Source organism: Heptranchias perlo, chromosome 41 (assembly GCF_035084215.1).
Source record: "Heptranchias perlo isolate sHepPer1 chromosome 41, sHepPer1.hap1, whole genome shotgun sequence".
In the NCBI taxonomy this organism is placed as follows: Eukaryota; Metazoa; Chordata; class Chondrichthyes; order Hexanchiformes; family Hexanchidae; genus Heptranchias; species Heptranchias perlo.
In genome coordinates this window covers 3,283,435-3,307,782 of record NC_090365.1, presented here as the reverse complement: position 1 = coordinate 3,307,782, position 24,348 = coordinate 3,283,435, and the positions used below count along the sequence as shown (strand labels likewise).

At 47.1% G+C, this 24,348-nt stretch overlaps 2 protein-coding genes across 2 annotated transcripts; one reads left to right on the top strand and one right to left on the bottom strand.

The window, feature by feature from the left end:
• Positions 1-460: 460 nt before the first annotated feature.
• On the bottom strand, positions 461-11,269 carry LOC137305825 (NF-kappa-B inhibitor alpha-like). The gene is made up of 6 exons (XM_067974751.1): positions 10,894-11,269; positions 8,109-8,208; positions 6,574-6,796; positions 5,923-6,011; positions 4,908-5,168; positions 461-3,353 (listed from the first exon to the last, which is right to left on the bottom strand). The coding sequence occupies exons 1-6, from the start codon at positions 11,148-11,150 to the stop codon at positions 3,303-3,305; spliced, it is 981 nt and encodes a 326-aa protein (XP_067830852.1). The 5' UTR covers positions 11,151-11,269; the 3' UTR covers positions 461-3,302.
• Positions 11,270-18,979: 7,710 nt separating this feature from the next.
• LOC137305824 (gap junction delta-2 protein-like) lies at positions 18,980-22,939 on the top strand. Its single transcript, XM_067974750.1, has 2 exons — positions 18,980-19,050; positions 22,087-22,939. The coding sequence occupies exons 1-2, from the start codon at positions 18,980-18,982 to the stop codon at positions 22,937-22,939; spliced, it is 924 nt and encodes a 307-aa protein (XP_067830851.1).
• Positions 22,940-24,348: the final 1,409 nt, after the last annotated feature.

The window sequence follows — 24,348 nt, the reverse complement described above, 5'->3', positions numbered from 1 at the left end:
TATTTATTGATCATTTTTTTTTAATATATAAAAAATAAAATTTATAAGATATTATGTACAAATGCAGGTACATTTCATGTGACCTGTAGGGTTTTCAGTTTTTTAAATGCAATAGGAAATATCACAAAGCAGCAGCAGAATAAAGTCTTCAGCAGTTTTGTATTATAAACCCGGCTGACATGTCCAACAGGTCAGGGTGGCTTTGTAGTATTCATTCAACGGACAAGACAGGTCAAAATATCATTCCTTCTCGGACTGGTACATAAATATAATTTTCGGTGAATTTTAATGATTAATGTGACGGATTATTTTCTCCGTTTTAATTGATACCATCAGTTTCCCCTCTGAACTCCCCCTCTCCTGTTCCGCCCAACTCCCAGTAGCCTGATCTACACGCTGTGTTGGAATCCAGACTCATTCCATTGTCTCCTGTTCAGAATTGTTTGGGGCGGGGTGGGTAGGGTTTAACCTGGCTGCGCCTCGGGTGACCTCTCGATCCTGTGACATTCCACGGCTGCGAGAGGTAGCTGGAGCGGTTCCTGACTGGGGCAGAGACCGCCTCATATAGAAGGTAAGTGGTTTTTACACATAACACTTGGACCATGTGATCTCCTGGAGAGCCTGAGGGAGTCAGAGAGGAATTTTCCAGGGTATCTTCTTTCCCCCTTATTGGCCCTGGGCTTTTTTCGTCTCTCCCAGGAGATTACAAGGCTGTGTGTGTGTGTTGTGGGGGGAAGGAGGGACGGGCAGGGAGCAAGTGTCTATTCAGGATTCTCCGGCCATCAAGAGCATGGGACAGGCTTGATGGACCAGTGGTTTTTCCCTGCCTGTCATTTTCGAACGCTCTCCCCCCATATTCCAAACTTTCCCTTTCAGTTCCAGGACCCCCTCATCTCAATTATTTTCTCATTGACCAGTTCCTGTGGCATGGGGACTTGGAAAAACCAGGGATGGGGGAAGGGGGTTGAGTTCCTGCTATCAGCTGGAGGGAGGTCTAGAAGCAGGTGAGGGAGGGAGGGAAGGGGGAAATAAAAAAAATAAAAGGATTATTTTGCCCCCAATTTTCTCCCAAATTCTCGATGGATTACAGGCTCGTGAGAACTGGCCTCTATATATATTTATATATCAGCTTCATTTTGATAAATTCAAGGACTATTCTCAGCCCCAACAGCATTGAACGAATACAAAGAAAGCACACAGTTGGGCTAGACTTTTCACCAATTGCTAGTCGGTTGTCAGATAATCTAGCCCCGCCACAGCAGGGCGTAAATTCACCTTTGGACGGTAACCCATAACGGGCGACAGTTTATCGTTCCCCCGTTTTACACTCCCCCGATTTTGGGCACAGTGCGAAATGGGCACTCGATTCATGATCACCCAAAGACACCCCGCAGCTACGTACACAAGACAGAACCGGCATCGTACGGTTAACAAAACACATCAAAAAACATCATTCTTTCCTCCATCAGTCTTGTACACAATCCAGAATGTTCTATTTCCAGTTCAACTTTCCTATTGTCACGTACAAGTCTGCGAGGGGTTCCCAATTCATCCCAGCTCCCCTGTTACACAGATATGAATGAAAGGAGTAGTGTCCACTGTGCCTGTGACAAGTTGCAGAAACAATTTGCCACGTGGGATGTAGTCGCTGGTAATCAGGGGTTGGCAGTGGCCGGGAGGGGGAGAGGAGGGTGGGTGGGTACGGGGAATGGATTCCATCGTATAACCAGCTGAACAATTCGATGGGAAAGAATATGTGAGAAGCACAAGAACATAACACATACGTCAAAGGGTGTTAATGTTGTGTTGGTGTGGGTTGATGTGACATTGGGAAGAATCAGCTTAGCCAGTTCGTCAAAGTCATCGTAACCCTCAGAAGTGTTACCGTGCCTTCCCACCATAAAGATAAGCTGTTAAACTCTCAAGAAACACTGTCATAATGAAGTTACTGAAGTGACATGGTGTCACGGTAATTCATACCAGGGTGGTTTTATTGCGGGCAGAGGTGAGGGAAAACTTGTGTGTCAGCATCAAACACACCCAAGGCAGGTCCGGCATGGGTTAGATACAGAGTAAAGCTCCCTCTACACTGTCCCATCAAACACACCCAGGACAGGTCCGGCATGGGTTAGATACAGAGTAAAGCTCCCTCTACACTGCGGCTCAGCCCTGTCCTCAGAAGAGCCTCCACTACTGCATCTAAGTGACATCTTTCCATTTCCAACACCAGCTCTCCTGTGACCTCCCTGCGTGAGAACGCCAAATTTGAGGGAAGTTTTGTGCCGTGGGCCCCATGCTTAGTAGGAACTGGGTTGAGATGACATCACTTCATTCCATCTAGACCCCTATCCACAGTCAACAGAAGAGACTTTCCTCCCACTAGTCAAGACCAGATTTGAACCTAAGTCCCAGATCCTACAGGATAGCGTCAAAGCCACTGCACCATCCAACACTGTTGGTTCTTAGTTCACACCAGGTTACAGTGGAATATCCCACCCTGTATGTACAATCTTTGCGCTCAATATGTGAGTGGGGAAGCAACAGGAGGGGGTTTAAATCCTGCTTCATTCGACCTCCCCCCCACCATCTCACCTCTTCTCAGTTTATAGACACCCACTGAACACAGTGCAATGAAGCAGAAAACAAGAGACTCAGTCCCTGCCCGTGTTGTTATTGTCAAAGGCGTACGTCTGTCACGAGTTAGCCCTTGTAACTAACGGTCACCTTGCTGATAGCCAACCACTGCGTCAATGACAATGCTGACCAGAAGCGAGAGGCAGCTGCTGGCTCCCCTCAATCTACCCAACCCCAATTGTCAGTCTTATAACAAGTTAACGTGCCCTGCTTCCCAGCTCGCCCACCCCCGGTCATGGCTGCGGTGGGGTGAGGAGGGGGAAAGAGAGGGAGGAAGTGTTTAGTCAGGATGCTCCGGCCATCATGGCGTGTGGGGCAGGCTTGATGGATCAGCTGTTCCTTTCCTGCCCGTCAATCTCGTTATGTTCGTATGTCATCCACCCCGTCTCCGGCATTGGCCGATCTCTTCCCTCCCCCTTGTGCAGCCTCTCTCAAAGTGTTGGTTTTGACGTCTCAGTGAGCTGCACGGAGCCCGGTGGATGCACACAGGATTCCAATGCGCTGTGGCTGGACCGCAGGAGTGCTGGGGTGCCCACACCTCTTGGGGGAAGAGTGAGGGGGGGTGACGGTGATCCTGGACGATCGGTACGTTGTCTGCTGGGAGTTCCCCTTTAATGACACGATCATTGGAACGTAGGCCACTGCCCTGCACCAAGTGCGCTGGGTATTCAGTGGAGTGTGTGGCCTCCAATTTGAAAATCATCGTAATCTAGAGGCATCTGCAAGACAGGAATCAGAAAACCGGTTAGCATTCTTTGTATTAATCTCAGTTCTCTTCCTTCCCCCTCCCTCAAGGGTGCTGGGGTACAGTTCTAGGTTTTTGTTGGGTAAGGGTACTAAGGGTCACGGAACCAAGACGGGTAAATGGAGTTAAGGTACAGATCAGCCATGATCTAATTGAACGGCAGAACAGGCTCGAGGGGCTGAATGGCCTTCTCCTGTTCCAATGTTTCACCGATGCTCCCTTTGATATTTCACCCAAGTAAGAATCATAAGAACATAAGAAATAGGAGCAGGAGGGGGGCAATACTGCCGCTCCTCGAGCCTGCTCCGCCATTCAATCAGATCATAGCTGATCTCCGACCTCAACTCCACTTTCCCGCCCGATCCCCATATCCCTTGATTCCTCTAGAATCCAAAAATCTATTGATCTCAGCCTTGAATATACTCAACGACTGAGCATCCACAGCCCTCTGGGGTAGAGAATTCCAAAAATTCACAACCCTCTGAGTGAAGAAATTCCTCCTCATCTCAGTCCTAAATGTCCGACCCCTAATCCTGAGACTATGCCCCCTAGTTCTACACTCTCCAGCCAGGGGAAACAGCCTCTCAGCATCTACCCTATCAAGCCCTCTTAGAATCTTATATGTTTCAATAAGATCACCTCTCAATCTTCTAAACTCCAGAGAGTATAGGCCCATTCTACTCAATCTCTCCTCATAGGACAACCCTCTCATCCCAGGAATCAATCTAGTGAACCTTCGTTGCACCTCGAGGCTCTGATTTAGGATTTATCCAGCAATGAGGGAACAGTGCTAAGAGCAGCCCTCTCCAAACCTCCAGGCCCATGAAATTCAAAACGGGGCAAACTGGCGAGCAAGGGATATAAAAAAGAATAAATAGGACCGAGTTGCCTGGATTACGAGGGCCGAATTGCCAAGGCTCAATCTGCCATTTCTAGCGCTTGTGGCCCTGGCCGAGGCAGAGTCTGGGTTTTCCACTGTGGTGGGCATCACAGCCGAGTCCCATCCCGTCCTCACTCCGGTGCAGTACGGAGGGAGTGCTGCACTGTCGGAGGTGCCGTCTATCGGATGAGATGTTAATCTGAAGGCCCATTTCAAAGAAGAGGAAGGGAGTTCTCCCCGGTGTCCTGGGGCCAATATTTATCCCTCAACCAACATCACAAAAACAGATTATCTGGTCATTTATCTCTTTGCTGTTTGTGGGATCTTGCTGTGCGCAAATTGGCTGCCGCGTTTCCGACAGTGACTACACTTCAAAAAGTACTTAATTTGCTGTAAAGCGCTTTGGGACGTCCTGAGGTTGTGAAAGGCGCCATATAAATGCAAGTTCTTTCTTTCTTTCAACACTTTCTAACGGGGTGGGGTGGCTAGATAGCTCTCTGAAGTGGGAACCCCGCCCCGATTTGTTTTCTCCTCTGTAGTGCGAGGGGGACTGAGGCCAATTGCAACTCGCGCGCACGCACACACACACACCCCTCTGCTGACCACCGGGCGACCGCGTTTAATAATGAGCTACGGAGAGGCACTCACGTCACAGTCTGGCCGGACGTCCCATTCTGTGTCGGAGTCAGAGTCGGAAGACTCGTACCGCGGAATCAGCGAGGGGCTGGTCAGCTGGGAAAGGCGGTCCTGGATCTCGTGGTCCGGCCGGCCCGCCGTGAGGTGGAAGGCGGTGCAGCTGTTGTACATCTGCCTGTTCACGTCCACCCCCCGTTCAATGAGGAGCTGCACCACTTCCCGGCGCTGGAACTCGACCGCCAGGTGCAGGGCGGTTCTCCCGCTGTTTGGTTCCTGTCGGCGAAGGGGAAAATGTTACACGATTTATTCACATTCCAGATACCGCTGGGATTTCAGAGGGAAAAGAAACGTCCCCACCCCCACCCCCTTGTTTTTTTTCCCCCTCCTGTCTTAAAGACATCTTGGGATAGGGTTTCTGTGGGATCTTGCTATGCGCAAATTTGCTACAGTGCAACAGTGACTACACTTCAAAAGCACTTCATTGGCTGTAAAACGCTTTGGGACATCCTGAGGTCATGAAAGGCGCTATAGAAATGCACATTCTTTCTTTTACCCATCACCCCCTGTGCTCACTGACCTACATTGGCTCCCAGTCCGAAAACGCCTCGATTTTAAAATTCTCATCCTTCTGTTCAAATCCCTCCATGGCCTCGCCCCCTCCCTATCTCTGTAACCTCCTCCAGCCCTACAACCCTCCGAGATCTCTGCGCTCCTCCAATTCTGGCCTCTTGGCAGCCGTGCCTTCAACCGTCTAGGCCCTAAGCTCTGGAATTCCCTCCCTAAACCTCTCCTTGAAACCTACCTCTTTATTTGGTCACCTGTCCTAATATCTCCTTATGTGGCTTGGTATTAAATTTTGTTTGCTAATCGCTCCTGTGAAGCGCCTTGGGACATTTTACTATGTTAAAGGCGCTATATAAATGCAAGTTGTTACCAGGAAGTATACTGTAGTACATAATGTACGTGTTGTTGACTCAATATACACTAGAACGCCATGTGCATCTTTGAAGGAGAGTGGAAAGCTTACCTGAGCGTTAATGTTGGCTCCTGCAGCAAGCAGATGTTGCACTGTTTTACAGTCTCCTTTCATCGCTGCAATGTGAAGGCACGTATGACCTGTAATTGAGAAACACAGGCCTTTAACGACTGGCTCACGGAGGCACATGTGTAGCACATTCAAATCACCTTCTTTCAAAGTCCATTTGCCACTGGGCCAGTGCCCTGCCCAGTGTAGAATGGAGCCCTCCAGTGCAGGACGGTTCCAGGTTCCATTCCCGGATCTGTCCCGAGTGAGCTGGTCTCATTGCTGGGCTGAGAGTTTAATGGGCCTCGGCACCCGCCTGGGATTGGGAGAATGGAATGTCAGCCTTTCCGGATTGCCGGTGATGCGTACACGTATAAACACGAATGAGGCGGGGACAGGATCAGACTTGGTTGTGGTGCTCCTGTAGTTGAATAGCCTACCTACATGCTCGCACCTGAGGAATTACAGGCTGGGTGAATTAGCGAAGGGCCCCCGTTGCTGGTGTAACTGTACCCCAAACAAAGAGTCAGGATCGGAAGGGGAGTGAGTTGGCGAGAAAGAAGCGCATTAATAAATTTGCGATATGTCTCTAATCATGAGGCACTTGTTATTTACTCTGATGTGTGTGGATGGAACAAAGAAGCAAATAAATACCATAGAAATTGCGCTTTTCCAGATCTTGTGGTTGGCGCTGCAGATTGGTGTTACTGGTGTCCATTGGGAGCAGTGATTTCACGCAGTCCAGGTCTCCCTGATCGCAGGCCAGGTGCAACGCGGTGTTCCCATGGGTGTCCAAGCCCTCCAGGTCGGCCCCAGCCTGCACCAGTTCCCTGGTTACCTCCGGCATGTTCATGATCACTGACAAGTGCAAAGGGCTCTGGAAAACGAGAGGAAGAAAGAGTGAAACCTTCAGAAAAATAAACGGCAGACTACCCGCGGTATAGGAGAGGACAAAAAGTAAACTCTGGAACATGCAGGATCAACAACAGAAAATGGTAGATTACGCGGGTCTGAACAGTCCCATCCAAAACCTGAATCTGTCTCAATCTCTTTTAGGTGCTGACAGACCTGCTGTGTATTTCCAATATTTTCTGGTTTTAATTCACATAATATACACTGTCCCCTTTTAAAGATCAAAGGGATAATTCCACATTCCAGCCTCCCCCCAAAGTGGGGAGCAGTGCTCACGGTGGGGGCGAGGGGAGGAAGGTGGGGGGGGGAAAGGAGGGAGTGCATCTTAAGAATTCATCCAAATGGAAAAATGCCATTCCCTAAGACTTGGGTGACCATATAGTGTCAGCTTGGCTCAGTTGGTGAGTTCGATGGTGATGGGGTCGAGCCCCCTTCCAGGACCTGAGCAAGTGATGAGGGAGGGCCTCATTGCCAGAGGTGCCGCCTTTCGGATGAGACGTTAAACCGAGGCCCCGTCTGCCTGTTCAGATGGATTGAGGAGATCCCATGATAACATTGAAGGAGCAGCGGAGTTGGCCTGACTAACACTTGTCCCTCAACCAATACAGATTAACATCAAATGTCCAATTTGTTTTCCTTGTTGGTTACAAAATGGCTGCTGCATTTGCAAACAAAACAACCGTGTCTGTAATCCATTGACTATGACGTACTTTGTAGTGTCCTGAAAGGTGCTATTTAAATACAACAACAGTCTTGCATTTATATAGCGCCTGTAACGTAGGAAACCATCCCAAGGGGCTTCACAGGAGCGTAATCAGGCAAAATTTGACACCGAGCCAAAGAAGGGGATATTAGGAGGGGTGACTAAAAGCTTGGTCGAAGATGTAGGTTTTAAGGAGGATCTCGTAGGAGAAATGAGGTGGAGAGGTTTAGGGAGGGAATTTCAGAGCTCAGGGACTAGGCAGCTGAAGGCACGGCCGCCAATGGTGGGGCGAAGGGAGAGGGGGATGAGCAAGAGGCCAGAATCGGAGGAACGCAGAGATCTCGGAGGGTTGTAGGGCTGGAGGAGGTCACAGAGATTGGGGGGGGGTGGGGAGACCATGGAGGGATTTGAACACGAGGCTGAGAATTTTAAAATCGCAGTGTTGCCGGACCGGGGGTCAGCGATGGGGGAATGGGTCTTGGCGCAGGGTCAGGCAAATGGGGCAGCAGAGATTCTTGCCTCACAGGGAGTGGCCCTGCGGCTGGACGGTGGGAGGAGGCAAAATGAGGCTCACCTGGCGAGATCTGTTGCAAAGGTCAACGGCGGACGGGTCAGACCACAGGAGGAAGCTGACGATATCTGGGCGCTTGTGCAGAATGGCCAGGTGGAGAAACCTGAGAGGAGATAAACAAAGAGCAGATGATGAGGCTGAAAAGACAAGGTAGGGATTTCCTGCAAAATCACAATCTGTCTGCAGCACCTCCTGCTTTGGAAGTGAGTAACTATTACCACATCTGCCAGCGACTGGGAAGACAAACTATAGGGTGGAGTGCTGTTACATCATTTATTATAAAAAGGGGAATTCTAGAATCAACTCTTACTGTAAAAGGGCCATTGGTTTCATTGGAAAGGAAGTTTTAAAAAAAAAAGTCTGTTAAATCCATAATTTTTTTCCTTCTGGTCCAATTTCCTCCCCCCTCCAAACATTAACTTGCATTTATACAGCGCCCTTAATGTAGTAAAACGTCCCAAGGCGCTTCACAGGAGCGATTATCAAACAAAATTTGACACCGAGCCACAGGAGGAGATATTAGGACAGGAGCTTGGTCAAAGAGGTAGATCTTAAGGAGCGTCTTAAAGGAGGAGAGAGAGGGGCGGAGAGGTTCAGGGAGGGAATTCCAGAGCTTAGGGACTAGGCAGCTGAAGGCACGGCCGCCAATGGTGGGACGAAGAAAATCAGGGATGCGCAAGAGGCCCTCGGCTCTGGAGTCCTCTCCCTAAATCTCTCCATCTGTCTCTTCCTTTAAGACGCTTGCTGTTGTTGTTGCGGAGGATTGCATGGACTTCTTTTTTGCCGGTGGTAATGGGGGAGAAATTTGGTCGCCCATGTTTGGGGAAAGTCACTGAAATAGCTCGAGCCCCACATTGGGACGTGTGTCAAGGAGTCGAAGGTCACTGAACCATGAGCAAGTGAGCAGGTGAGTCATTTGGTCTAAGGTCAAGAGTCACTTCTGCATCAGTCATTCTGTGCTCTGTTTCAGTCAGTTAATTCCCTCACAGCGTGACAGGAAGGGGGATTTTTTTTTTTTCCCATTTCCCCCCCCCCCCGCCTCAAATCCTTCATGCATCTGAAGTGACGCATTCCCACCTGGGTTTCCCCAATGGTCAGCGTACAAAGAAAATTCACTGCCTGCTTTGGAACCGAGCCAGATCACACAGGAATGTCCAACATTCAGTCTCTGGTCTGTGCTGCGTCAGGTCTGAGTCAGGATGGTTGCTATGAGGGATACAATGTGGGGACTCTCTAACTTAATACCACATCAAATAGTGTGTACACCCAAAAAAAAGCTCTATTCATAGCCACCTGTGTAAATCCTCTCATACAGACTGGGTGGGATACCAAATATTTATTCACGTGCGTAGGTTCACTAGGGTAGAAATTATGACTCATGTTCTCATGACAAGCTTGTGTTAAACAGGTATAGAGAGAAGCATTCTACAAGAGCTATCCATATCTATCTCCACAGCTCCTCGAACCTCCATTTAACCCAGTGGCAAGCTCCCAATCAAGATAGGTAAGAAATACCCGGGGAAAATGAAGAATTTTCCCAATGTTTGCTTCTAGGGAATTTCCATGAACTTTACCAAGAACCATGGGGATTTTCACCTGCAACAAATGGGATCCCTTGAAAATGAGGACAAATGACTTTGGAAATTACTTAGAATTTACAGCACAGAAACAGGCCATTCGGCCCAACTGGTCTATGCCGGTGTTTATGCTCCACACGAGCCTCCTCCTTCTCCTCTTCATCTCACCCTATCAGTATGTCCTTCTATTCCTTTCTCCCTCATGTGTTTATCGAGCTTCCCCTTAAATGCATCTACACTATTCACCTCAACTATTCCTTGTGGGAGCGAGTTCCACATTCTCACCACTCTCTGGGTAAAGAAGTTTCTCCTGAATTCCCTATTGGATTTATTAGTGACTACCTTATATTTATGGCCCCCTGTTTTCGACTCCCCTCAACTCAACCCCTCCCTTTTATTCTTACTACGTTGTATACTGCACATTACTTGCTTGGCTAATGTGAGAACACGTGTAAAAGGGGACTGATCTGTAATGAACATAAAAGGGCGCCAAGTGGTTTATACAGAGCTGGACCAACCTGAACCTGACAGAGGGTGGTCCAGTGGGCAGTACTCTCGCCTCTGAGTCAGAAGGGTGTGGGTTCACAATCCCACTCCAAAGACTCAAGCACAAAATCCAAGCCGACACTCCGGTGCAGCACTGAGGGAGTGCTGCACTATCAGAGGTACCGTCTTTCAGATGAGACGTTAAACCGAGGCCCCGTCTGCCCTGGGCGTAAAAGATCCAGTGCCACTATTTTGAAGGAAAATAAGGGTCTTCTCCCCAGAGTCCTGGTCAATATTTATCCATTAACCAGCATCATTAAAAAAAAACAGATTATCTTGTCATTATCTCATTGCTGTATGTGGGACCTTGCTGGGGGTAAATCGGCTGCCGTGTTTCCTACATTACAACAGTGACTACACTTTTTTTTAAAAAAAGTACTTCATTGGTACATCCTGAGGTCGTGAAAGGCGCAATTCTTTTTTAGATCTCCTATCGCCCAAAAATATATATAACCCCTCGCTAACTGGACCGGATAAGAACTCGAAAGTCAGTTTCAAGCTTTTTTTTCCCCGTTCAGGCAATAAGAAAGAACTTGTATTTATATTAGCACCTTTCACGGATTTGTTAAAGTGTAGTCACCGTTGCAATGTCCCTGGAGATTATTAATTGGACATGTATCAAAGGTGCCAATATACTGTGACAATTTTTTTTTGTTGAAACTTACGTGTCCCCGTCTTCGCTCCTGAACGATGTCCAGTTGTGGGCCAGGCTCTGATCTTCGATACTCCCACAGCCGACGTTTAAATTCTCCATCTGATCGGTGACACTGCCCAGGCTCTCATCGGCCTCTTGCATCGAGTCGATTCCACTGTCTAGCCGGTCCACGTCCAGCCCAAACTTCACATCTTGCATCTTGGCATTTTTACGCCTGTTCTTGTCAGTTTCGTGAACCCCTCTGAAACTGACCGAGAGATCAGCCATTCCTCCTTTTTATTTTATTTATTTATATATATATATATATATATTAAAAAAAAATATATTGTAACAAAAAACACTTCTTTTTTTCTTGGCAGAGTGACCAGTCTTGGTGTCGCTCTCTCGAATCCCTCGCCCAGACTGCGGATCAGCTCTGGAGGTGGAGATAGTTTGCTTATTTAAAAAAAAATACCAACCACTAAAGATCGTTTTTACCACAACCCCGCCCCATCTCTGTGTCTGATTTAGACGGGAAATACCACACACGTGATTCCGGGTGCTTTTTTTTAATGTGACTAATTATATTACTGTACTTTGCTATCTATTTTTTTTTAACAAAAAAAGTTTGAACCCTGTTTCCTTTTTCCAATTTCCTCATCTTGGAGTCTTCTAAAACAATTCAAAACTTTTTGCTTTTAAACTGGGCGCATTTAAGTCTAGAAATTAGGGGCATGGAACACGGCTCGGAAGGAAATGGTTTTAAACATTTCCATTGACATTTAAAAAAAAAAGTTTTTGTAAATGTTATAACTTAAAATAAAACTCCCCTCCATATCTATACACGCTGCATGTACTTTTATTCACTGTTAACATCAGGACATTGGTGGTTTAGGGACTTTAGATGTAACTGGGTTGTAATGAGAAGGTTAAGGGCGATCTGAATGAATGATGAGAGAAAATTAACAAGCGTTTATTTTTAAAATTCCATATAATCTTTAATCACTCGTTTCTCTTTTTCAATTTCCTCATTTTGGAGTCATCTAAAAGGGAAGGACTCTTCGCTGGAATAGGGGAATCCAGAACAACCTTAATCATAACTGTAATCATAGAATCACACAGCACAGAAGGAGGCCATTCGGCCCATTGTGCCTGTGTCGGCTCTTTGAAAGAGCGATCCAATTAGTCCCACTCCCCCCTGCTTGTTCCCCATAGCCCTGCAAATTCTTTAAGTAAACAACCAGTTCCCTTTTTGAAAGTTATTATTGAATCTGCTTCCACCGCCCTTTCAGGCAGCGCATTCCAGATCAGAACAACTCGCTGCGTAAAAAAAATTTCTCATCTTTTCTCTGGTTCTTTTGTCAATTATCTTAAATCTGTGTCATAGAAAATAGGAGCAAGAGTAGGCCATTCGGCCCTTCGAGCCTGCTCCGCCATTCAAAATGATCACGGCTGATCGTCTAACTCAGTACCCTGTTCCCGCTTTTTCCCCATATCCCTTGATCCCTTTAGCATTAAGAAATATATCTATCTCCTTCTTGAATACATCTAATGACTTGGCCTCTACTGCCTTCTGGGGTAGAGAATTCCACAGGTTCACCACCCTCTGAGTGAAGAAATTTCTCCTCATCTCGGTTCTAAATGGCATACCCCGTATCCTGAGACTGTGACCCCTGGTTCTGGACTCCCCAGCCATCGGGAACATCCTCCCTGCATCTAGTCTGTCTAGTCCTGTTAGAATTTTATATGTTTCGATGAGATCACCTCTCATTCTTCTAAAGTGTCCTCTGGTTACTGACCCTCCTGCCACTGGAAACAGTTTCTCCTTATTTACTCTATCAAAACCCTTCATGATTTTGAACACCTCTATTAAATCTCCTCTTAACCTTCTCTGCTCTAAGGAGAACAATCCCAGCTTCTCCAGTCTCTCCACATAACTGAAGTCCCTCATCCCTGGCACAATTCTAGTAAATCTCCTCTGCACCCTCTCTAAGGCCTTGACATCCTTCCTAAAGAGCGGTGCCCAGAATTGGCCACAATACTCCAGCTGAGGCCTAACCAGTGATTTATAAATAATGTCTTAGATTGGCACATAGTTCACACTCCTTATTTGGGTGTCACCATTCTGTGACAGAGTCACGCGTGCGGCTGCAGACTTCTACCACTAGATGGAGCTTCCTACGCTCCAGATACTGTAGCTTCCCGTACCTGTACTGGCAGCGTTGCTAATGCCCTCCGAGGGAGACATCCTGTGACTATGGGCAATTTCACGGGATATCCACTCGTGGAACCTTAAAATCCGAATTAAGCTTCCACTTATGGGGGAGACCAAAACTAGGGGGTCATAAATATAAGATAGTCACTAATAAATCCAATAGGGAATTCAGGAGAAACTTCTTTACCCAGAGAGTGGTGAGAATGTGGAACTTGCTACACAAGGAGTGATTGAGGCGAATAGTGTAGGTACATTTAAGGGGAAACTCGATAAACACATGAGGGAGAAAGGAACAGAAGGATATGCTGATAGGGTGAGATGAAGTAGGGAGGGAGGAGGCTCGTGTGGAGCATAAGCACCAGCATAGACCCGTTGGGCCGAATGGCCTGTTTCTGTGCTGTAGACTCGATGTAAAAGCTGGGCGAAAGCGACTCCAGGGAGAAAAAAGAATTTGTGTAAAGAATTGTGAGGATAAGGAACATGCTGCCCCAAATGTTCCACAACTGCAGAATCAACTGAGGGGTGTAAAGGAGGTTCAATATCATATCTGACTTGAGGTGAGTGTTGTTGGTTGCAAATGTAAAACTGCTGCCACTTGCTGTCGGGAAGACCTGACCTCAGTGGATCTTACCGCTGCCCTCTGTTACTTTGCCCAAGTGCCATTCTTAATGTGCGAAGCTGGACAATGAGTCTTGTCAGGGTATTTGACCGGGGAATGCATCGCAGCCGGGTTCAATCCAGTCCTCACAGAATGCCCACACACCTGTGTGTAAGCTTCAGCATAACCATCCAAGACCCCCCACCCCCGCCTAAGTCACACACACCATCCCGACTTGGACTCAGATCGGCCGTTCCTTCATCGTCGCTGGGTCAAAATCCTGGAACTCCCGACCTAACAGCACTGTGGGGGCACCTTCACCACACAGGACTGCAGCGGTTCAAGAAGAATATGGGATATGGAACCAAGGCGGGTAAATGGAGTTAAGATACAGATCAGCCATGATCTAATTTAATGGGTGGAACAGGCTCGAAGGGCTGAATGGCCTCCTCCTTTCCCAATGTTCCTGGAAGGCTCACCACCACTTTCTCATGGGCAACTAGGGATGGGCAATAAATGCCGGCCTTGCCAGCGATGCGCATATCCTGAGAATGAATTTTTAAAAAGTAAGGGATCACTGGACAATAATCAGGAGCAGGAACCCTGGCTGGTTTTGCCCTCTCTAGCAATGGTTACGTCTCCAGTGCAGGCCTAATTCGAATCAGTTAGCCCAGGGATTCCCTCTCGTTCTCGGACGTGGATGGTGCCCAGGCGCCTCCAGTATCAGTGCTGGGTTTTCCCGCATACACCCATAAACTCTCAGCGAGAAAATATGAAACGTGAAATTGCTTTGATCTTTTATGAATTATGACTCAGTTCGGGCTGGGCTACAAACCTGGGACCTTCTCTGAATCGTTTGGCATGGTTACGCACTGCCGTAAGTAGCTGAGTCACTAGGGTGAGTGAGTTACAGGCTGGAATGTAATCCAGAGGTTTGGATGGTTTATATTTAGAATGAATTAATTCCTGAGAAAGGGGTAAAAGGCTGGGATCTGACCAAGAGGTTTAAATATCTGCTTGGCCAAATTGGTAGCACTACGAACATATGAAAATGAGGGGCAGGAAAAGGCCAACTGGTCCATCAAGCCTGGCCCACACACCATGATGGCTGGAACATTCTGACTAGACACTTCCCACACCCCTGCAGCCAGATAATCTCCCAGGAGAGGCAAAACAAACAGGGGAAAATCCCAGGGCAAGTAAGGGAAAAAATACTCTGGAAAATTCCTCTCCCATTCCCTCAGGCGATCGAAACCAGTCCAGGAGATCACATGGAACAAGTGTTATCTATAAAGACTCTGACCTTCTATATGATGTGATCTCTGCTCCGGTCAGGATCCGGTCCAGCTCCCTCCTGAGGCTGGCAGAGAGTCAGCATTTTACCACACCAACTGGCAATATATTCCCGAGACTTTTGCCTCTGAGTTGGAAGGTTGTGGGTTCGAGTCCCATTCCAGGATTTGAGTACAAAATCTGGGCTGACACTTCAGTACAGTACTGAGGGAGAGCTGCACTGTTGGACATGCTGTCTTTTTAATGGGATGTTAAACTGAGATCCTGCCTGTTTAGGTGAATGAAAGATCCATTCGCATTATTCAAAGATGAGGGATTTCTCCTAGCTAACATTTTGACTTATCAACCAACACCATAAAAACAAATGAACTGCTCTTCCTCTCATTTACTGTTTGTGGTCGTGGGTTCAAGTCCCCACTCCAGTGACTTGAGCACAAAATCCAGGCCGACACTCCCCGCGCCAGTACTGAGGGAGCGCTGCTTTGTCGGAGGTGCCGTCTTTCGGATGAGACGTTAAACTGAGGCCCCGTCTGCCCTCTCGGGTGGACGTAAAAGATCCCATGGGCACTATGCCAAAGAAGGGCAGGGGAGTTCTCCCCGGTGTTCTGGCCAATATTTATCCTTCAATCAACATCACTAAAAAAACAGATTATCCGGTCATTATCACCTTGCTGTCTGTGGGATCTTGCTGTGCGTAATTTTGGCCGCCGTGTTTCCTACATTACAACAGTGACCACACTTCAAAAAGTACTTCATTGGCTGTAAGACGCCTTGGGATGTCCTGAGGTTGTGAAAGGCGCTATAGAAATGCAGGTTCTTTTTATCAGTGAGGTTGCAGAGAGGAAGAAGTTACAAATATATTGGGCATGATTGAATGCTTAAAGTGAGGCACATGTTCCTCCTGCTGGTAGAACATTGCAAATGCATACAGGCAGAGCAGATCTCATCCGACTGAAGGTCTCAGGGTAAATGCACTGATCCCACTCTCCCAGTGTTGCATGGAGTGCAGGGCTATAACATTGTAGTACTGGTGAATTTACCCTCCAGCCCTGTATCTTGTTGATACCAGCTCCTCCAGGCTGAGCCCAGTGCCCCAATATATGTCCCAGACTCAGGATTCAGTGATGTTTATGTGATGATATTTCTTTCAGGTGCCCTGCATGCTTGAACTCAGACTATTCACAAGGACGCAAACTTCTTAATGGAGACACAACATTGCTACTCACCCCCCACTCCACCCCCCCCATCGCAACTTCATGGGCATCGGCCCCCCTCTGGCGTTAAGTGGTCACATGTCATGTCTAAGCCCTAGGCAGTGAGTGCCAGCAGAATATTCGGCCATGGGGAGCATCACAGTCAACTCCCGTTCTGTATATACCCAATGCCTCTCTGCCTCTCTCTCCTCCTTTAAGACGCTCCTTAAAACCTACCTCTTTGACCAAGCTTTTGGTCACCTGTCCTAATGTCTCCTTATGTAGCTGGGTGTCAAATTTTGTTTGATAATCGCTCCTGTGAAGTGTCTTGAGATGTTTTACTGTGTTAAAGGTGCAACATAAATGCAAGATGTTGTTGTTAAAGTCCATGCATGCTGGGAATTTCACTTTTCGTTGGCAATCATCTCTTTGTACATGGGAGGAAGGGCATTCAGCATCTCTTTTCTATCTTACAGGTGCCACCGAGCGGAATCAGAATCAGATCTCGAGGCTCAGCCTCAGCAACACTCGGTCTCTGTCCCTTTAAAGAGACGATTGGCAAAAAGAACAGATTTCCCGGCACGGTAGCGCCACCAGAAGGCAATAAAAAGTGCTACAGCAACTTAAAAAATGCTCAATCCGAGCTCAATACTTGTACTGTCAAACTCCATCTTAATGGACATTGTAGGTGTGGAGGGAGGGTACTCTCCATATATACAAGCGTAGTAGCATTCTTGTCCCGAAGTCAGAAGATTGTGGGCTCAAACCCCATTCCAGGACATAAATCCCTAATCTAGTACCAGTACCAGTACTGAGGGAGTGCTGCACTGTCTTTTGGATGAGGCGTTAAACCGAGGTCCTGTCTGCCATCTCAGGTGGACGTAAAAGATCCCAGGGCACTGATTCAGAGAAGAGCAGGGAAGTTCTCCCCGGTGTCCTGGCCAACATTTATTCCTCAACCAACACCTGAATCAGATTATCTGGTTATTTATCACGTTGCTGTTTGTGGGATCTTGCTGTGCGCAAATCGACTGCTGCGTTTCCCACGTGGCAACAGTGACCACACTTCAAAAGGACTTCATTGGCTGTAAAATGTTTTGGGACGTCCTGAGGTCGCGAAAGGCGCTATATAAATGCAACTTCTTTCTTTCCAGGATTCAAAGCGTCAGCTGATCTGCTGTACCAGCCCTTAAGGAGACTGAGTGCAGTCAGGGCTGTCAGTCTGAATCTGTAACACATGGACTGCACGCTGAGGAGCAAGGCAGCCGTTTAATGAAATGAGATTAAACTGTTAGACTCTGCCTAATTAGGATACGTTAACATAGTCCCACCCCTCTCCCCTCCCCATCTTATTAATTAGATTAGGCGTAGAACGACTGGATTAACTGCTCCCTCGCTTTTGAATCATGATTAATTGCGAATGTTTCTTAAATCAAAGATGTTATTTTCATTAAACGGGCACCATTGTCCTTAGCCTGAGTGTGAAGTGGCTGAGAACAATTTGAGCTGCAGGGTGTGCTGGCGGGCACTTTAGCCTCGGCTGGCTTGGCACACCAGCTTGCTGTACCGCGTTACGGTCCAGTTTCATGCCCTGTGATGCGGCATTGCGTTGCGTTCCCCCAGTAGGAATTCCTCGGCTTGCTGTGCAGGCATCAAGGCCGTGAGTGGGCTTGTGAAGATTTCCTCTCTGCTGCAGAATCGTAATCAAGCTCTTTTAGAACGTACTTACGCTGTCGCCACCCGAAGAACTCTTACCTCTCGGGGCCTCGGTGAATTTACCCTCTCGCTCTGTGTCCTGTTCATTCCAGCTCCTCCAGGCTTGCCAGTGCCTCAGCCATTTGTCGGCCGTGACTCAGTGGGCAGCGCTCTCGCCTCTGAGTCAGCAGGTCGGTGGGTTCATAATCCCACTCCAGGGACTTGAGCTCATAATCTAGGCTGACACTCCCAGCGCCAGTACTGAGGGAGTCTTTCGGATCAGATGTTAAACCGAGGCCCTGTCTGCCCTCTCGGGTGGATGTAAAAGATCCTATGGCCACTATTTCGAAGAAGGGCAGGCCAATATTTATCCCTCAACCAACATCACTAAAACAGATGATCTGGTCATTATCATAGCGCTGTTTGTGGGATCTTGCTGTGCGCAAATTGGCTGCTGCGTTTCCTACGTTACAACAGTGACTACACCTCAAAAATACTTTATTGACTGCAAAGTGCTTTCTGGACGTCCTGAGGTCATGAAAGGCGCTATAGAAATGCTTTCTTTCTGTATCGATGGCAAATTACCTTAGGGAGACGCATGACTTCATAAATCAAGGGGGGGAAGTCATCAGTTAATTAGGATTTGAAAGTGGAGCCCTAGGGCTTTTGGTACAAGTAATGATGGATAGAACTCCAAACTTTTGCACAGTGTGGTTTTATTTAGAGAGCTAGCTGGCGAGACACTATTGTAGAAGAATTCACTGCAAAATGAGTAGATTCGAGTGGCCGGGTTGACGTTGGGGATTGGAATCCATTTAAAATAAGATTAGAAAGGCATTGGAATAAAATGCCCTTTCGTGTTGTTCGGATGGAATGACTCTGAACCCGATTATATGATCATAATCTCTCAAATGCATGGAGCTCGGTGCCCTACAGAGTTCACCAGGCGAGTGAGAGGATAGGACTCAACAGAAGGTCGCTGCAGAACCCAGATGAGGACATTCTATCGCCCTCTTCTTCCTTAAGGTGGGCAGAGCCCATTTGGAAACGGATCTCGGGAGGCAAGGAAGGGCCTGAGAACTTGCTTTTTTCCCTCCTTGTGTCTTCAGGAGTTCTCCCAGCCATGGGCGAGTGGACAATCCTGGAGAGGCTTCTAGAGGCTGCTGTCCAGCAACACTCCACCATGATCGGGAGGTAAGACCTTGTTCAGACCCGACCAGATAAAACAGGGCTGGAGAAATACTCTCCTTTTTTAAAGCAAAAAAAAACCTGAACCGAGCCTTTTGGGGAAAACCCGGCTGTAATCTTGCAATTGCAAGTTTCATACATCTGTTTAAAAAAATGTGCAGTAACGTTGAAATATGGTTTTCTTTCTGATTATATAGAGAATTTAGCAAATGCCCTGGGGTGTGTGTGTGTGTGTCTTTGTCTGAAGAGGTTCAAAGTCTGATAAATCCGCAGTAATTAGGGGCAGAGTCACCTTCACCCAAACATTAAATCAAATTTCATTCCATTCGGTTCATTGTGTCGATGTTTAAAGACCAGAACACATCCAGCTGTGGATTGTCCAAGGCAGAGTCCAGGGGTGACTTACTGTCTGTCATTGTTTATAACGAATTGATGCCACCGTTAAAATAGCGGAGAGGAATGTCAGACGAACATACCCCCATACTGTCATTTCTGGGCTTATATCATAGAGTTTGGCCACAAAAAAAAAATCAATGAGATTTTTTGAAAAACTAGCGATCCGGCAGTTAAAGCAACACCTCATTTTACCAAGGATGCTTTATGAAAATATTTAGTCTGGGGGATATCTATCTTTCCACTATCTTAACAAAGGTGTTAAAAGAACAGAGGGCAGGACGTCCGTACTGACTGGTAGAATCAAAGAATCAGAATTTAACAGCAAAGGGGAAGGCCATTCGGCCCATCAGGACTGTGCCCGCTCCCTGAAAGAGCTCTCTGCTTATTCCCTATTCCCCTGCCCCTCCCACTTATCCTTTTCAAATGTTTATTTTCCAAATAGTCATCGATTTCTCTTTTAAAAGCTGTAGAGGATTCTGCTTCTCTCACTCTTTCAGACAGGGTATTCCACGTCATAACAACCCTCCCACTAAAAAAAATCTCCTAAACTTTCCCTTCATTCTTTTGCTAATTTGCTGAGTCCCACAAACAGCAACGTGATAATGACCAGATCATCTGTTTTTAGTGATGTTGGTTGAGGGATAAATATTGGCCCCAGGACACTGGGGAGAACTCCCCTGCTCTTCTTCGAAGCAGTGGCCATGGGATCTTTTACGCCTACCTGAGAGGGACTCAGTTTAACATCTCACCCGAAAGACGGCACCTCTGACCGTGCAGCACTCCCTCAGTGCTGCAGTCAGCCTAGGAGTGGGACTGTAAATTTATGTCCCTCTAGTTACTGACTCACCGGCCAGTGGAAATAATTCTTCCCCATTTAACCTCAAAACGCGGCATAATTTTGAACACCTCTATCAGGTCTCCTAACCTTCTGTGTTCCATTGGAAAAAAAGCGTTTCTCTGATGTTTTCATAATTAAAGCCTCTTCTCCCTGGTCTAAGCTTGGTGACTCTCTTTTACACCTTCTCCGTGGTCTTGACACCCTCCAATGTTTAGTGCTCATCTGCTAATATGACAAAAAATAATTTCTAACCTAATGTGTGAAATTACTAAACATTTAAAGTACTCACCATAATAAAAAGAGAGAAAGACTTGCATTTATATAGCGCCTTTCATGACCTCAGGACATCTCAAAGCGCTTTACAGCCAATGAAGTACTTTTGAAGTGTAGTCACTGCTGTAATGTAGGAAATGTGGCAGCCAATTTGCACACAGCAAGATCCCACAAACAGCAATGTGATAATGACCAAATCATCTGTTTTTAGTGATGTTGGTTGAGGGATAAATATTGGCCAGGACACAGAGGAGAACTCCCCTGCTCTTCTTTGAAATAGTGGCCACAGGTTCTTTTACGCCCACCTGAGAGGGTAGACAGGGACCCGGTTTAACATCTCATCTGAAGGACGGCACCTCCGGCAGTGCAGCACTCCACCAGTACTGCACTGGGAGTATCAGGCTGGCAGTGGGACTTATACCCACGACCTTCCGACTCAGAGGCGAGAGTGGTCCCCACTGAGCCATGGCTGACACCTATGTAATTATTATAATGCATAATGTGAAGACACATGTTGGTAATAATTAGAGCTCAGGAAAGATGCAGTGATGGAAATAAGCCAAGGAGCATCATTGGGACTGTGTAGAATCAAACGTGGACTGGGCTGTACATTCTGTGAGACAAAATAAATGGACTGAAGTGAGGCTCAAAGGTCACTCATTCAAAGTCAAAGCACAGAAGTTATTTTTCTGGATGACTGAATCCCAAGATGTTACTTGGATGTTATTCTCCATGTTTCTCCTTCCCTACCACCGTCCCCCCTCCTTTCCGCTGGTCAGAAGGCACTGATTCCTTGGGCACCAGCTTACCTCTGACACCGTGGCCAATCTTCATAAGAAACAAAAGAAATAGGAGCAGGAGTCGGCCATTCGGCCCCTCGAGCCTGCTCCGCCATTCGATCAGATCATGGCTGATCTTCGACCTCAACTCCACTTTCCCGCCCGATCCCCATATCCCTAGAGTCCAAATATCTATCGATCTCAGCCTTGAATATACTCAACGACTGAGCATCCACAGCCCTCTGGGGTGGAGAATTCCAAAGATTCACAACCCTCTGAGTGAAGAAATTTCTCTTCATCTCAGTCCTAAATGGCCGACCCCTTATCCTGAGACTATGTCCCCTAGTTCTAGCCTCTCCAGCCAGAGGAAGCAACCTCTCAGCATCTACCCTGTCAAACCCCCTCAAAATCTTATATGTTTCAATGAGGTTGAAACATTCTTCTCATTCTGTGATTCTGTGTAATGATGTACAGTGATATGTAGTGATCTATAATGTGGTGGTTGGAAAGGCTGTTGAAATTACTTTGGAAAATAAAACGTGTGACTTGATTGGGTGTGACTTTATAAAGTCCTGCATTTACGTAGCGCCTTTCATGACCTCAGGATGTCCCAAAGCACTTTACAAATACTTTTGAAGTGTAGTCACTGTTGTAATGTATGACTCTGTGGGGTTTGGGGCAGGGGGGAGGGGGGTTATTTAATGTGCTTGTTCACTCTTATAAGATTTGTCAAGTATTTTCTTGTTTTATTTTTAGGATTCTCCTCACGGTAGTGGTGATCTTCCGGATTTTAATCGTCGCGATCGTCGGGGAGACCGTCTATGAAGATGAGCAGACCATGTTCATGTGCAACACGCTTCAGCCCGGCTGTAACCAAGCCTGCTATGATAAAGCTTTCCCCATTTCCCACATTAGGTACTGGGTCTTCCAGATCATTCTGGTGTGCACGCCCAGCCTCTGCTTCATCACATACTCGTTGCACCAGTCGTCCAAGCAGAAGGACAAGCGTTTCTCGGTGCTCTATCCGCTTCTGGACCGAGATTTCACGAGGGCTTCTGTGGAAAGGAAAGAGGACAAGATGCCGAGAGGCAACCTCACCAATGGGACTCTGGGCCAGAACCCAGAGGGAGCGACAAAGGCACTGGAAACAGACTACCTGGAGGGCAAGAAGATTGCTAACTTATCAGGGTGGATCAGCAGCAAAAACCTGAAGATTCAGTGTCAAGAGGGAATATCGAGATTTTATATCATCCAAGTGGTCTTTAGGAATGCCTTGGAGATTGGCTTCTTGGTGGGACAATATTTCCTCTACGGGTTCAGCGTACCGGCAACCTTCGAGTGCGAAAGGTATCCTTGCATCAAGGAGGTGGAGTGCTATGTGTCAAGGCCGACAGAAAAGACTGTCTTCCTGGTCTTCATGTTTGCGGTCAGCGGCATTTGTGTGGTTCTGAACCTGGCTGAGCTCAACCATCTGGGCTGGAGGAAGATCACGACCGCCATCAGAGGAGCGCAGGCCAAGAGGAAGTCCCCAGTTAAGATTAGGAAGAAGGGCCTGCCATATTTCAACGCTCAAGGGAGGACGCAATCTAGCGAGTCTGCGTACGTCTGAGCGGCAAGTATCCAACTAAGGTCTCTTTAAGCCCAAAGCCAACCAAATGCACAGAAAGAATACTTTATACAATGAAAAACAATCTGTGCTTGGTCCAGGGAGCAAAGGTGGCATGGCCCATGACTAAAGCATGTCTTTGCAAAGTGTGTCTTGCCGGAAATGTAAGAGATGTTCAAGGATCAAGTGGTGTGAAGGAAACCTGCACCCGATGTATGCTGGGGCCAATAACACGGTCAAGACATTTCTTGCATTGAACTGGATTTCCAGCCTTTCATACTTGAGATTGGAACTATATTCAGGATCTGGACTAATGAGATCTGACAACTCATTTCAACTCAACATCCGCATTATGATTTATAGTTTATTCCTGACATTTTTGCATTTGGTCTCCATTTGGGAATTAAAACCACACAGAATAGACAACAACACAAAGATCGTTCTTAATGGAACAAAAGCAACGGAAGTGTTGCCCCCCCACCCCGGGAGCGAGTGGCAAAGTGGGTTCGAGAACTGGAGAACGTGTTCAAATTCAGTCCGCACTGGGTCCCACCCGCCGCCCCCAATAATCCAGTTCACAAATCCATTCCTTGACACGATGTTGAGCCTTACAGACCAGGAGCGTCTTGGGATTACATTTCTAATCTGTGCCGAGATAGCTGGTCTCAAGACACGGTTGGCTCCAGGGTCCCTGTGCTCAGGAGAGGGAGAATGAAACCAGGGCTAAAATGGTTAATTTACGAGGACAGGTTCCATAGACTAGGCTTGTATTCCCTCGAGTATAGAAGATTAAGGGGTAATGTAATTGAGGTGTTTAATATGATTAAAGGATTTGATAGGGTAGATAGAGAGAAACTATTTCCTCTGGTGGGGGGAGTCCAGAACAAGGGGGCAGAACCTTAAAATTAGAGCCAGGCCGTTCAGGGGTGATGTCAGGAAGCACTTCTTCACACAAAGGGGAGTGGAAATCTGGAACTCTCTCCCCCCAAAAGCTGTTGAGGCTGGGGGTCAAGTGAAAATTTCAAAACTGAGATCGATAGATTTTTTTTTAGGTATTAAGGGTTACGGAACCAAGGCAGGTAGATGGAGTTAAGATACAGGTCAACCATGGTCTAATTGAATGGCAGAACAGGCTCGAGGGGCTGAATGGCCTATGTTCCTAATGCTGCTCTTGCAGTTAGTGCCGTTACATGGTGTCACAGTGTGGTGAGCTCAGGAATTGGACTTGGATCCTCCACAGACCACAAACCGAGTTCCTGATCTCGGCTGTGCTGCAGTGTGAAGGAACCAAGAGGAGGCTGTAGTGTTTGTTATTAAAGTCAGATAAGTAAAGACTTCAGAGCTTCAAAACATGAACTGCTTAATGTTTCCGTTTTATTTTCTTCTGTGTCTGCTTTTAAAACATTTCCTGC

Excerpts from the sequence above, each read along its gene's own strand:
- LOC137305824 (XM_067974750.1), top strand. The coding sequence starts at position 18,980 with ATGGGCGAGTGGACAATCCTGGAGAGGCTTCTAGAGGCTGCTGTCCAG. Across the intron at positions 19,051-22,086 it reads CACTCCACCATGATCGGGAG|GATTCTCCTCACGGTAGTGG; the intron begins GTAAGACCTTGT and ends TTTTATTTTTAG.
- LOC137305825 (XM_067974751.1), bottom strand. The coding sequence starts at position 11,150 with ATGGCTGATCTCTCGGTCAGTTTCAGAGGGGTTCACGAAACTGACAAG. Across the intron at positions 8,209-10,893 it reads AGGAGCGAAGACGGGGACAC|GTTTCTCCACCTGGCCATTC; the intron begins GTAAGTTTCAAC and ends ATCTCCTCTCAG. Across the intron at positions 6,797-8,108 it reads TTTGCAACAGATCTCGCCAG|AGCCCTTTGCACTTGTCAGT; the intron begins GTGAGCCTCATT and ends CTCGTTTTCCAG.